This window comes from Peromyscus californicus, unplaced genomic scaffold, assembly GCF_007827085.1.
Source record: "Peromyscus californicus insignis strain IS unplaced genomic scaffold, ASM782708v3 Scaffold_7__1_contigs__length_154581171, whole genome shotgun sequence".
In the NCBI taxonomy this organism is placed as follows: Eukaryota; Metazoa; Chordata; class Mammalia; order Rodentia; family Cricetidae; genus Peromyscus; species Peromyscus californicus.
The window spans coordinates 105778667-105792056 of record NW_026294595.1 but is presented as its reverse complement, the minus strand read 5'-3'; the positions used below and the strand labels follow the sequence as shown (position 1 = coordinate 105792056).

General features: G+C 44.4%; 2 protein-coding genes across 12 annotated transcripts in view; one reads left to right on the top strand and one right to left on the bottom strand.

Annotated features, from left to right (window-relative positions):
- The window catches only part of Gfra4 (GDNF family receptor alpha 4), a 29992-nt gene that overhangs the window by 10655 nt on the left and 5947 nt on the right, over positions 1–13390 (top strand). For 7 of the 10 annotated variants that reach the window (XM_052725510.1, XM_052725508.1, XM_052725503.1 and 4 more), the window contains one exon: positions 6238–6360. In XM_052725510.1, coding sequence (XP_052581470.1) covers positions 6238–6360 — 123 coding nt within the window. Of the gene's footprint in view, positions 3166–6237; positions 6361–12135; positions 12540–13390 lie in introns of those variants that run through there. The other 3 variants (XM_052725509.1, XM_052725499.1, XM_052725505.1) reach the window with 2 other exon arrangements.
- Atrn (attractin) overlaps positions 3141–13390 on the bottom strand; it is a 150002-nt gene continuing 139752 nt past the window's right edge. For both annotated transcript variants that reach the window (XM_052725495.1, XM_052725496.1), the window contains exons 27-29: positions 12546–12653; positions 10088–10202; positions 3141–5820 (exon numbers count right to left, since the gene is read on the bottom strand). In XM_052725495.1, the coding sequence (XP_052581455.1) occupies positions 5696–5820; positions 10088–10202; positions 12546–12653 (348 nt within the window). In that variant the 3' untranslated portion in view covers positions 3141–5695. The remainder of the gene's footprint in view (positions 5821–10087; positions 10203–12545; positions 12654–13390) is intronic.

Sequence of the window (13390 nt, the reverse complement as noted above, 5' to 3'; positions counted from 1 at the left end):
TGACCTCATTCTGCAGCTTTTAGCACTGGGAGTCTGTACTGTGTGCTAGAGCACTAAGATGTACGACTTTTACCCAAATAAAGCAAAGCTGGGCACTCAGGAGGCCTTCAGACAAGGCTTTGTAAATGGAAATAACCTCACAAAAAGACCAAGATCAAGCATAGACAGCGGCCAGAGGATGGCTTCCATGTACTAGGCTGAAGCCTGGAGGAAGTCTACCCACTAGACCTTGGGGTAGCTATAATCAAGCTGAGAATGAGGCAAGATAGAGACAGGGATTATGGGGAAATGGGCAGGGAAAGGAACCTTATCCTGGAGTCTAAACTCCCTCACCAGCTGAAAAACCAGAATTCAAGGAAAATTAAAAATACTTGCTGTAGAAGTTACTGACACAGTTAATATTCCTCTCTCATACATATTTTTGTGTTAAAGTAACAATAAGGCTTAAGGTCTAAATGGGTATGATTTTGGGTCTGTTGTGGAATATTCCTTTACACTGTGTAGAGATGTGTCACTATGACTTGTTTAATAAAAATCTAAATGGTCAATAGCTAGGCAGGAGGGATAGCAGGGACCTCTGGATAGAGAGAGCTCTGGGAAGAGAGGCGGGGCCGAGAGCCAGCAGAGGAAGCAGGCTGGGCAGTCAGTACATAGGAAAGGTAACGGAGCCACGTAAAAGAGTGTAGATTAAAAGGTGTGGCTGAGTTTTATTTCCAGGTCCTACAAGGAGAGAACCTGTTCCCAAGAGTTGTCCTCTGACCTCCACTGTGTGCTGTGACACATGCATCCCTCCCCTCAACCAGTAAATATGCAGTATTTAAAAATGTCCTGGGTGGTGAGATGGCTCATCAAGTAAAGGTGCCTGCCACCAAGGTTGAAGACATGAGCTTGTTTTTCAGGCCTCAGAAGGAGGACCATTTCCATAAGCTGTCCTTTGTCCTCCACAGGCCTGCTCTGCCATGTATGATGTGCTCACCCACAGGCCTGCTCTGCCATGTATGATGTGCTCACCCACAGGCCTGCTCTGCCATGTATGATGTGCTCACCCACAAGCATGCTCTGCCATGTACGTGCTCACCCACAGGCCCAGTCACAAATAAATGTTAAAAACAAGCCTTTATATCCCTTCCTAAACTCTGCTTCATAAACTCTTGAGTCGCAGTCCCTAATCTCGGGGAGCCCCTCAGGCTGCCGAGGGTGGGAAGTGCAGTCATCCCTGTCCCCTCATTGCTAATGTAAGAATACACTGTAAATACAGAATATGACAAAATCAGCATTAGCATTAAACATTCAGAACAAAAGCCACATTTTTTTAACCAGATCTACTTTTATTTCAGAAGGAATTTTGTATTATAGTATTTACTTTTGTTTATATACAAGTGCTTCACATTTGCATTTAAAATGCAGACCCCCCCTTAATTCTCGTTCCTGATTAAATTAGCTGTTATTTTACAATACAAAAAATACCAAAAATTGCAGTCCTAAATGTATGTATAACACCAACAATCCCAGCAATTAAATAGTTTACAATACTTACTCCATATTTACACAAGTGCAACAGATGCTAAATTACACATATTAACAAACTAAGCTTGGATCAAAACAAACAAACAATGAACTGCAAATAACCGTAAAACAGTTCTAGAGGCCGCATTAGTTCAGCAGGCTTTACTAGTGTTTTGTGCAGAGTCCAGGTCTGAGAGCTGCTTCCAGTTTTTTGCCTTCAGGAGAGAAGGTGCCAGTTTCTCTGCACTTGGGAGGGCACCCCGAGGGCTCCCTGCAGGCGGGTACCCAGCTCCAGAGGCTCTGCGTAGCCAGAGGCCATGCTGACATCTCATTCCAACGCTGTGCTGGGCTCCCCTAGGGTGGCAGCTGTGTCCAAAGAGCTGCGTTTTCACCCAGTTGCTGCCCTAATGTTAGCTTAGCTTAGAAGTGTTTAGTAAATATTTGTTCAATTAAAGGACACCAAGGATCAAAGGTGTCCATAAAAACAGCACCATCCCCCAAGGAAGTAAATCACTCCCTAACTCTGTACACTCCACTGCGTTGAAGGAGGATGGGCATCGGCAGGCTGTGGCATCTCCTACCCAGGGTGTTCTGTTCTTGTTTGTCCAGTTCCCTAATGAGATCCCATCTTACACTTCCAGCCTTCCAGATGTTCTGGTATTTTCCTTTTGCTGACAGTCTTCTTACAGGTTAGCTCAGCAGGCTATGGGCTGCTTTCTTGCCACCTCTCCTGGACCTTTCAGACCCCTCTCCAGACTGTGTAGGGAGACCAGGAGGGGAACAGGAGGCTGAGGTGTAGGGAATGGTGCTATTCACTAACAAATGAGCCCTCCCACCCCCAGTTTTCAGTATAAAAAGAACATGGTTCTCAGAAATGTCATTAAAATTTTAGACAAAGCTACAACAGAATGCGGCCTAGAGAGCCCCTTTGCAAGGTCTGATGTTCACAGGTAACAGTCTTTGACTTTATAGAGAGTAACAGAACACCTCAGGACGAGACTGGTCACCCCATAGAGATGCCAGAAGTCACAAGGAGCACTGGAAATGCACAACAGTGATGAACACCTGCTTCCTGAGTTCTCATGTGTACCGCCGTGTAAACAGACACACTGCCTGGCTCTTCATGGGTTTGTTCGTTTGTTTTGAGACAGGCTCTCGCTATGTAGCCCAGGCTCTTCTTGAATTATTTTTGTCTTACGTGTACTGGGTGTTCTGCCTGCATGTTTGCTGTGCACCACATGCATGCAGCACCCGAGGAGACTAGAAGAGGGAGTCAGATCATCTGGAATTGGAGTTACAGTTAGTTGTGAGCCACTAGGTAGGTGTTGGGAACTGAACCAGTGTCCTCTGCAAGAGCAGCCAGTGCTCTTAACCACTGAGCCATCTCTCCAGCCCCATCTCTGAATTCTTGATTTTCCTGCCTCTACCTTCTAAATGCTAGGATCACAGCTGCGAGTCCCCATGCTTGCTCTCTTCCTGGGTATTCTGAGAGCTGAATCATTAGAGTTACCTAATGGGCACAAGGCTACTGAACACACCAGCATGGTGGTACAATGTGTGGCCTATCAATGGATCAGGGCCTGGTAAGATGACTTCTCAGAGCTTGGAGACCCAGTTTATGGCACAGAAACAGATTAGGTGAAACTCAGATGTTAATGTTTAATAAAAATACATTATGATACTTTTCTGTTTTATGTACACCCTGAATGTCTCAACATTCTGGACTCTACTGTATAGTTATATACAAGTGCAAGGTCAGTGTCTTCATGACTTTTTATGTACATGCTCTCTCATGACACACAGTTGCAACCCCATCCCTCTTGGTAACTGGCTCTGAGCTGAGCTCTGAGCTGAGCTGAGCTCTTCTTCCCTGCCCTTCCCTTCTGCTTCAAGCCTGGAGGGAGCTGTTGGCTGTAAAGGAGATGCAAGTGAAGATGGCTGTTTCTCCATTACTGGAGCAGAATTAAATGCCATTTGCTTCTTCCTTTTCAAAGAATAAACAGTATCTCTAAGGGGGAAAAAACACAAGCAGGTAGGTGGGAGCCACGGTACATATTATTTCAAGGTGTGGGACTAACATAGAAGCAACTTCTTTGGCCAAAGAAATTTGGTCCTTTGAGCAAAGCCCTGGACATTTCCTTGTAGGACAACCCCCAGCGGGACTTCCCTCTTTTTTTTTTTTTTCTGCCAAGATTCCCTTGGGTAATTGTGGAGACTAAGGGCCACTGCAGATGCTTATAGGTGCTGGGTTTTGTAGGGATGTGGGGAGCTCCTAACTGCATAAGGAATGAGATTGGGATCTTTTTTGGAACTTTCTGTCCTTTAATAATTATGTGAAAAAACAGTGTTTTGAGAGGTGAGTCCTACAGCAGTGTTTTGTGCATCCATGTTTTATGATTCAGCTTGGAAATATCTCTCCAGGAGTGTCTTGGTGGGAATGGGTTAGTGCTGGCCTTAGAGAAACGCCCCCTCTCTCAGCACTACATTTAAAGGTGAAATGCTGCAGCTTTTGTTCTTTTGAGTGTTAACTTCTCCAAATTCATAAATTTGAGAATTGTTGCCTAGAGGTCTATTCTAGTCAGGTAACAGCAGAATCACAGGATATGTAGCAGAAGAAAGGTGTGAGGCTGCTGCATAATGCTGGAATACTGAGCACCATAAGTGGGGAAATGCAATGTCCAGGCCAGGTCCTGGGGCACAGAGTAGAGGACTATTTACCTCTCATATGTGGTATTTTCTGTTTGGAAGAGGGTCTCATCCTCCCCCTTCTCCCATGTGCTTTTCACCCTCATTAGCATTCACTTCCTCCACACAGCCACCAGCTGGGTCTGGGAGGAGGCTGGGCCAATCCCCACTTGGGAGAGAGAGAACCAGCCCCTTTTCAGGTCCTGAGAAGATGCTGCCCCAGTACAAGGCATCACCCCTCTTCTAGTGTTTACTTCATCAACCTGTGGCTAACCCACAGGCTCAGAGGGAGGGGGTTGCAGGAAGACAGAGCCAAGTGTCCCACACTCAGTGCTCTTTTCTACTCAAAGAGGCACATGACATGAGTGAGTACATTTCTGTGGTGCCTTGGCAGAAGGAACCCAGAGGGCTGACCAAGCATCAGGCTTAGACCAAGCACTAGGCTGGGGCTGGAGGGTCATTCAGTCCCTATTGCTAGTCTCTATTAAATGTCTCTTGGGATGAGAATTCTTTGCTGGTTGCAAATTAGACTTTAGAAAAAGAACAAATTGCAATGGTAGTTACTTAAATTTTACAAGAATGTAGGAATATAATCATGTAAAAACTGAGGTTTACTAACTTTCCAATTGCTAGATCTATTTAAAGTCTAGGCACTTAGTGTGTGTGCGCGCGCGTGTGTAGGTGTGTGTGTGCACATGTGCAAGAGAGTGAGCGAAAGAGAAGGAAAGAATGAGTTAAAATTAAATTAATCAAGTTGCTAGAGAGAGTTATCTATTACATTTGTTTATATTCTAACACAATTGACCTTAACATTTAAAATAGCCCCCTTTGCTGGGCCTGATGGTGCACGCCTTTAATCCCAGCACTTGGGAGGCAGAGGCAGGTGGATCTCTGTGAATTCAGTCCAGCCTGATCTACATAGTGAGTTCCAGGCCAGCTAGGGCTACACAATGAGACCCTGTCTCCAAAAAACAAAACAAAACAAGGCCCCCATCGATTATACTTTGATATGACTTCCAAAGAGACAGACCATTATTAATTCTCAACTAGAAAAAAGCTACTTCCTGGAAGAGAGTAAAGCGCATCTTATAAAAAGACAGCAGGTTTCAGATGAGGACAGTTCATCCGAGGAGTGTCCAAAAGACCATGCTGGAGAGCTGTGCACAGTGTCAGCACTTTCGCAGTTGAGACTCCAAGAGGAGTTTCCACAAAGGACTTCAGCCTCACTTTGAGCTCTCACTGGTTCTATGCTGGTCTCCCCCACTCATGAGTAGAGCAGCTCATTCCTGGACTTGAAATGAAATTATTTCCTATGCAAAAGTAAAAGGTTAGATGCTGGACATCGACGGGATGAACCATCAAAACAGTTGTATGATCATGCACACGAGGTGGATACTTCAAGGGTTTCCAGTCTTCTGCTCGGCACCTGCTTCCTGCCTGCACCCTCCCCTGTGACGCTTGGCAGACCACACGGCCCTCTGTGAGGAGAGTCCCTGGCCCAGATTCAGATGCAGGTTCCAGGCTGTGCAGGGGGCTGCTGCTTCCGGTTCCTTACTGCCCCCGACTTCTCTTTATACACTATGGGCATCTGCTGAGAGATGTCCACCAGGGCACTGGCCACAGCAAGACCTTGGAAGAACCCACAAGAAGGGACACGTGTCATGAAGGAGCTTACTTTAAAAAAAAAATTTCAGGGCTGGAGAGATGGCTCAGTGGTTAAGAGCACTGAATACTCTTCCAGAGGACTGGGGTTCAATTCCCAGCACCCACATGGCAGCTCACAGCTGTCAGTAACTCCAATTCCAGGGTACCCAACACCCTCACACAGACATACATACACTAATGCACATAAAATAAAAATAAATAAATTCTTTAAAAAAAATTTCAAATTTTCTTTTACATTTCCATTGTGAAAGATAAAGGAAGGTATTCATGGGAGTCTCTCCATTTCACCTTCCCTTCTCCATCTGGGTAATGCTTTCAGTTCCATGTTCTTGCAGAGGTTATTCATGGATGCCTAACTACTCATTTTTCTCTCCTCTACAGCAGATCACAGAAGCATGTGCTCTGCCTCAGGGTAAAAGCGGTGGATGAGTGCAGCCACACTCGGAATGTGCACCTCTCCTGCCTGCTTCCGCACGGCGGCAAGGAAAACAGCACTACCCCACAGTAAGAGGGGCTGGCTCAGCACAAGCTCCTAACATCTTATTTATTTGTGTGTGTGTGTGTGTGTGTGTGTGTGTATACCGTGCTGCACATGTGAAGCAGAGGACAACCTTTAGAAGTTGGTTCTCTCCTTTCACCTTGTGAATTCTGGGGATCTAGCCCAGGCTTGTGAAGACTGGATATGGGCTCCTTTATGGGCTGAGCCTCCTCACCATTCAGCATGATGTGTCTTATATCTACCATGGGCGGTGCTCAATACAGTGTCCTAGGCTAGGTTTTAGAATGAGCAAGGTTCTTTACTTCTCATGTGGCAGTTTCCTTATGTGTGAAATTGGGCTGGGGTAAGAGCATCACAAACCTTGTGTTTGGAGTCAAAGAGCAAACTGATGTAATGCTACAGAGCACACAGCAATTATCAGAACCTTTACCATTTACTCTCACAAACACTCCCAGTGCCTCTATTGGCTTGTCTATTTTGCATTGATACAATAAACTTGGCATTTAGCAGAGAAATCAGCATTCCAGGTGTGGTGGTTTAAAACAAAATGATCCTCAAAGGGAGTGGCACTATTAGGAGGTGTGGTCTTACTGGAGTAGGTGTGGTCTGGTGGAGGAAGTGTGTCACTGTGGAGGTGGGCTTTAAGGTCTCATATATGCTCAAGATACCACTGAGTGTCTCAGACCATGTCCTGTTGCCTGCAAGATGTAGGACTCTCAGCTACTTCTCCAGCACCATGTCTGCCTGTATGCCACCATGTCCCACCATAATGATAATGGATTGAACCTCTGAACTGAATGGGAGCCACCCCAATAAAATGCTTTCCTTTTAAGAGTTGCTGTGGTCATGGTGTCTCTCACAGCAATAGAAACCTTAACTAAGACAGCACAGAAGTTGGAATCCTAACACTGGAGGAAGTAGCTAGCCCATACTTAGCACTCTGACAAGGCTGCTTTAATGAGCAGAGGAGGAAGTTTGTTAATACACTCTATTGGGCCTGTAAAGGAAGGAGGCAGGGACCAGTGTCTGGTACACAGTGAGGAACCCACACTAGTGATAACTGTTAGGACAAAGGCATATCCAGGTGTTCTGCAAGTACATAGAAAGGGACCATTAAAAAGAAGATGTGGGTAGTGGTAGAGCACTTGCTTAGCATGTACCAAGCCCTGGATTTGATCCCCAGAAAAGAATTTAAAAAGTCATGGGAATAGGGGTTTGGCATGATGACACATGTTTACAATCCCCCAGTACTGGAGAGACTGAGGCAAGGGGATTAAGTTTGGGGCTAATTTGTGCTGCCTCATAAAAAAAAAAAAGTACAGGAGAACTGGCATGGATAACCCTCCTGATGGGGTGGGTCTCAAGAAGTGAGGAAGGCTTCATGAGGATTTCCAGAGGGTGGAAGTGTGGTGGTATTGTGTTCCCCAAAATATTGTGTACCCTAATAAACCTATCTGGGGTCAGAGAACAGAAAAGCCACTAGATACTTAGGATAGGCAGTAGTAGCACATGCCTTTAATCCTAGCATCCCAGAGGCAGAAATCCATGTGTTCAAGGATACAGCCAAGCATGGTGACTCACGCCTTTAATCTCAGAAAGCGAGTCTTTAATCCCAGGGAGTGGTGGTAGAAAGCAGAAAGGTATATAAGGTGTGAGGACCAGAAACTAGAAGCATTTGGCTGGTTAAGCTTTCAGGCTTCTAGCAGCACAGTTCAGCTGAGAGCCATTTGGATATGAGAACACAGAGGCTTCCAGTCTGAGGAAACAAGATCAGCTGAGAAGTTGGCCAGGTGAGGAAGCTGTTGCTCGTTCTGCCTCCAGCATTCACCCCAATACCTGGCTCAGGTTTGATTTTATTAACAAGACCTTCTAACAATTCATGCTACATGGAAGCCTTTACATAAGTAAAGGATGAAGGAAAAAAGGTCACAGACCTGTTGTGCCTCTATGCCCACCAAAGACCTTGTCTTTATGAAGCACCTACCAATGTTTGCTGAGCTGGGTGAGAGCAGGAGACACTGGCCAGACTGTCAGATCATAGAATGACTCTGTCCTCAGTAAGGCTAACTCAGAGTCTGCTCAATGCCTGAGATGTCAAGGGAAGATGAAGACAGTAAACCCTGATTTCATCATACCTAAGGCTTCCCTTTAGAGGACATCATGGATTCCTTCTATTCTGCTAGGGAACTGGAGGCCCTTCTGGAGAGTTCATGAAGGGAACACAGAGTGCAGGGCTGGACAAGGATAAAAGTATACTTCCCTATTAAAGTCAAGGTTGTTCTGGCCAAGGCAATTCTGAGCCCCTAGCACCACCTGAATGTGGTCTAAAATGTTCACATTGATTGAGGCATTCCTATACAAAACTTCATAATCAAGATACCCCCAAACTGCATTCCATACTGCCTTTGTGTTAAAAGTAAGAACTTTTCTTTTGGGACAGGTTCCCACTTTGTAGCCCTGGCTGGTCTGGACCTCACTATGTAGCAATCTTCCTATCTCTTCCTCCAGCTTTAAGACAGGGTTTATATAAATTAATGATTTACATGTTTGATGGAAAAGTATAAAAGATATTGGTAAAATATGTAGTAAGCTGTAAAAATATAAATAATTGTAATGAAAAAAGAATAAATGGTAGATTTAGCAACACCCAAAAAGGAAGAAAAATCCCAATGTATAAAAAAAGTATATGGTAAAAAAGAATTTCTCCTTCCTATTCCTGCCCCAAATCAATAGCTAGTACCCATTTCCTGTAGAGATGCTATTTTAGGGAAAACATGCTGAAGAATAAATGTTTGTAATAAAAATGTGTACATAGCTGTGGGTGTAGCTTGGTTAGCAGAGTGTTTGCCTAGCATGCATGAGGCCTTGGCTTTGATCCTCAGTGCCTACCTACTAAACCTGGAGTGGTGGCACATCTCAGCACCGGGGAGGTGGATGCAGGATCATCAGACAGAGTCATCCTTGGCTACAAACTGAGTTTAAAAACAGTCCAGGTTTCTCTCCTCCCAAAGCCTATATAATTATTTACATTAAATTGCAAGAAAGGGCAGGGAAAAAGAATGACAATTGGTCTGGATTAGCCCAGTAGAACTATAATTTTAAAAAATCTACTTTATGTTGTTATAATACTTCTTTATGCCTCATATTTAAAACAGTAAAGAGCTGGGCATGGAGGGTAGTATTCTGGAGGCTGAGGTAGGAGGATGACTATGAGTTTGAGGGCATCCTGGGCTATGTAATGAGTTCTAGTCCAGCTTGAGCTGCATAGCAAGACCTTAAGTAATATGTGCAGCATGCCGAGAAGTATCTACTTGGGCAACACAAACTTTGAGGACATGGCCAGAAGCCAGGGGCATGAAGATGATTAGGAGGATATAAAGGAGGAGAAAGCCCACATTTAAGGTAAGAACAAGTTTTTTTGTTTTTTAAAAGAAAAGGCAGGGAGCAGTAGAGCCAATGGGCCAGAAATACTGGGTGCAGAAGGAGGTGTGGTCTGAAGCATGAGTGCTGAGGAAGCTGTGTGCTGTGAGAAGGGTCCTGGACTTACTTCCACCCCAGGATAGAAACGTCAGTGTTGAGAACACAGTTTAGGGACTATGGGATTATCTCACCAAAGCTCTGCCAGAGACAGTACTACTATGCAGTGCCCATACCGGGTTCTTCTCCAGGAAGAAGTGTCTGAGGCTTAGCTCCTTCACAGACCCGTGTCTGTCACTGCCTCCATCTACTCACCTGACTGACCAGGAGGAGGGATTCCTCCCAGTCCCCGAGGGAGCCTCACAAACACAGACAGGACTGCAGCCTTGTTACCAAAGCAGGGCTCCAGGGCAATGGGCTTGGGAACAGTCTGAAGGAAGAAAACAAAGAAGTACCTTCACTGACCCACACTTCAGAGTCAGGTGCTTATAAGGTAACAAGTTTGGCTATGAGAGGGTTCCATAGCACTGTTCCAAAGGGCCACATGAGTGCCAGGGAAAGGCCCGGGTCAGCAGGCTCTCTCTAGGTCACTGGGTTGGCAGTGTGTGTCTGGTGATCTGCTGGACAGTCCTGCACACTTGGCACAAACAGAGACCTTGATGTTAAGGAGACAGTTGTCTGTTTTATAGTCAAGTTTATTCCATGCATCTTTCACCCACTGAGTCATAGCCTGCTGGGTCTAAGAGCTTGTGAAAGGCAGACAGCTCACCAAATGGATTCCTCATCTACTTATTGGATGCTTCGGCTCTAGAAAATTTATTCATTTTCTGTTGCAGGCTTTATTTTTTAAAAAGTATTTTACAGGCTTGAGAGATGGCTTTGATATTCTTATGAGCTTCATTCTCTCTCTCTGAACCTATCGAGGGGCTTCATGCATGCTACATGATTAACCCTTCATAATGAAGAAAAAAAATGTAAAATGGAAGTGTGTTTTAGCTACTTTCTCCATCTCTAGACTGTTTTTTAATGTTGCAAAACTGAAAAACTGAAATTCTAAACTACATATTAAACAACTTTCTGGCAGGTACTATTTTATTTTGTCTCAATGTATTTGATTAGTCTTGATACTTTGCATAAATTGAATGATATAGCATCTTTCACTTAACATAATTTCTTAAGGCTTATCCATGTTGTAGCATGTATTAGACTTTTCTTCCTTTTAAAGGATAAATAATTTCTAGTAGCTATACATTACACTTTGCTTATCTACTCGCCCACTGACAGGTACTTGACTGTTTTTCCTTTCTGGCAATTCTGAATATGTTGTCATGAATACTGGTATACAAGGAATCCCCTGTATTACATTTATTTATTTATTTATTTATTTTTTCTTGAGACAAAATATTGTTTGGTAGCCCAGGCTGGCCTTGAATTTACGGTGATTCTCCTGCATCTGCACTCCACATGCTGGAATTAGAGGAATGGACCACCATACCCGGTCTATAATTTTCCAGTGGCTACATCATTTTATAGTTTACCAACAGTGCACAAAGATTCCAACTTCTAAACGCTGTGATGTATGGTGTGTGCAAGTGCATGTGTATGTGTTTACAAGTGCAGGCATGCAGCACATGTGTGCATGGAGGTCTTTCTCAGTTCTTCGCTTTACTTACTGAGGCAAGATTTGTTGCTGAACCTCAGGTTCCCCAATTCTAGATAGTCTAGCCAGCTAGCTTGCCTGGGAATCCTGTCTCTGCCTCCTGAGTACTGTCACCATACCTGCCTGGCTTTTACTTGACTTCTGGGGCTCTGAACTCCATTCCTCATATTTGTCTGGCAAGTACTTTATCCACTGTGTCTGGAAGCGGTCTAAAAAAATAGCAGGGGTTTGTTGGGTGGAGTGGCACATGACTTTAATCCCAGCACTTGGGAGGCTGATGGCTCTCTGAATTCAAGGCCAGCTTAGTCTTCGAGACCCTATCTCGAAAAACAAACAAAATAAAAAGCCCCCAAAACCAAACAACAACAAAATGAAACCGAAAGTGTGTGTGTATGTGTGTGTGTGTGTGTGTGTGTGTGTGTGTGTGTGTGTGTGTGTGTGTAGTGGGAGGTAATTAATAGTAAATTAAGTGTCGTTTGTTTCCCCCCAACACCCCGCTTTAATACGGGCTCTCACTCTGTAGCCCTGGCTGTTCTGAAATGATATACAGACCAGGCTGGCCTGCAACTCACAGAGATCTGCCTACCTCTGCCTCCTAGGTGCTAGGATTAAAGATGTGTGCCACCACACCTAGTCCAATTTAGACATTTTCAAATAAGAACTTTTTTTTTTTTTTTTTTTTTTTTTTGGTTTTTCGAGACAGGGTTTCTCTGTGTAGCTTTGCGCCTTTCCTGGAACTCGCTTTGGAGACCAGGCTGGCCTCGAACTCACAAAGATCCGCCTGCCTCTGCCTCCCGAGTGCTGGGATTAAAGGCGTGCGCCACCACCGCCCGGCTTCAAATAAGAACTTTTAAGTATTATGCCACAGAAGACTGAAAGAAGAACAAGTACGATTTACATGTTAAAATCTCCTGAACATGACTGACTGATGACATGGACCAATACCCCGAAAAGGAGAGCAGAGTCCCTCACAACCTGGTGCTTCAGTCGACTGTTAGAGACAGAAGGAAGGGTAGCAAGAGCAATGTGTCGGAGCACTTGCTCTCTCTGGGGTGCCAGACTCAGGCCTGAGTTTTGAAAAGCTGTTCTATGGATTTTTGAACCACTTCTCACCTTTATACTTCCCCCAATAAGATCAGGAGGCTCTTCATCTGTTTCCAAGGCAACATTTACGGAAGCAAAGGGGCGGCTGGCCATCTGTTGCATCTCCCGAAGAAGTTGCTAATGAATAATATAGTACGTATTAATATGCTGAGTACTAAGATTTTATTAGTCAATACTAGACATTAAAGATGCTGCACTCTCCCTAATTCAAACTGATCAGATGCAAAGTGTTGTTTCTGTGACAGCTAAGGAAAACAGGACATGACTAGGCACCAGGTAGCACAAGGTATTAAATTCTGTTAGATGTGGTAACACTACTGCCTTTTTATAAAAAGTCCTTACCAGTAGAGATATAAGCTAAAATTGTGGCGGCTATAATGATATGGTGTCTGCTGGTTGAATATATAAAAGGACAGAAACTTACCTCTTTATATCTCTGTTACTAAAGTCAGTCTAGCTTGTTTTGTGTCAAAACTTGAACCAGCCATTCCCAGAGCAACGACAACAATAAGATGTGCCCCGTTACATGGGTGATAGGATGTGAGACTACTCTCCCCTGAGAGAGATCTAAGATGAAAACACAAATCAATGTGGAATCACAGAACAGAACAAGCAGGGCTCTGGATCTAGGGAGGGGTGGATATGTTAAGACAGGTGTTCCAAGTATCAAGGCTTCACTTTCTTTTGTGTGTTTGTTTGTAAGACAGGATCTCATGTAGCCTAGTAGCCCAGGCTGGTCTCAAACTCACTGGAGGACCTTGAACTTCTTATATTCCTACCTCATGGCTTGAAATGTGTTTTCATGTTGGGTCAGATACTACAACATATGCCTCAGATATGGAATGTGGGTACCT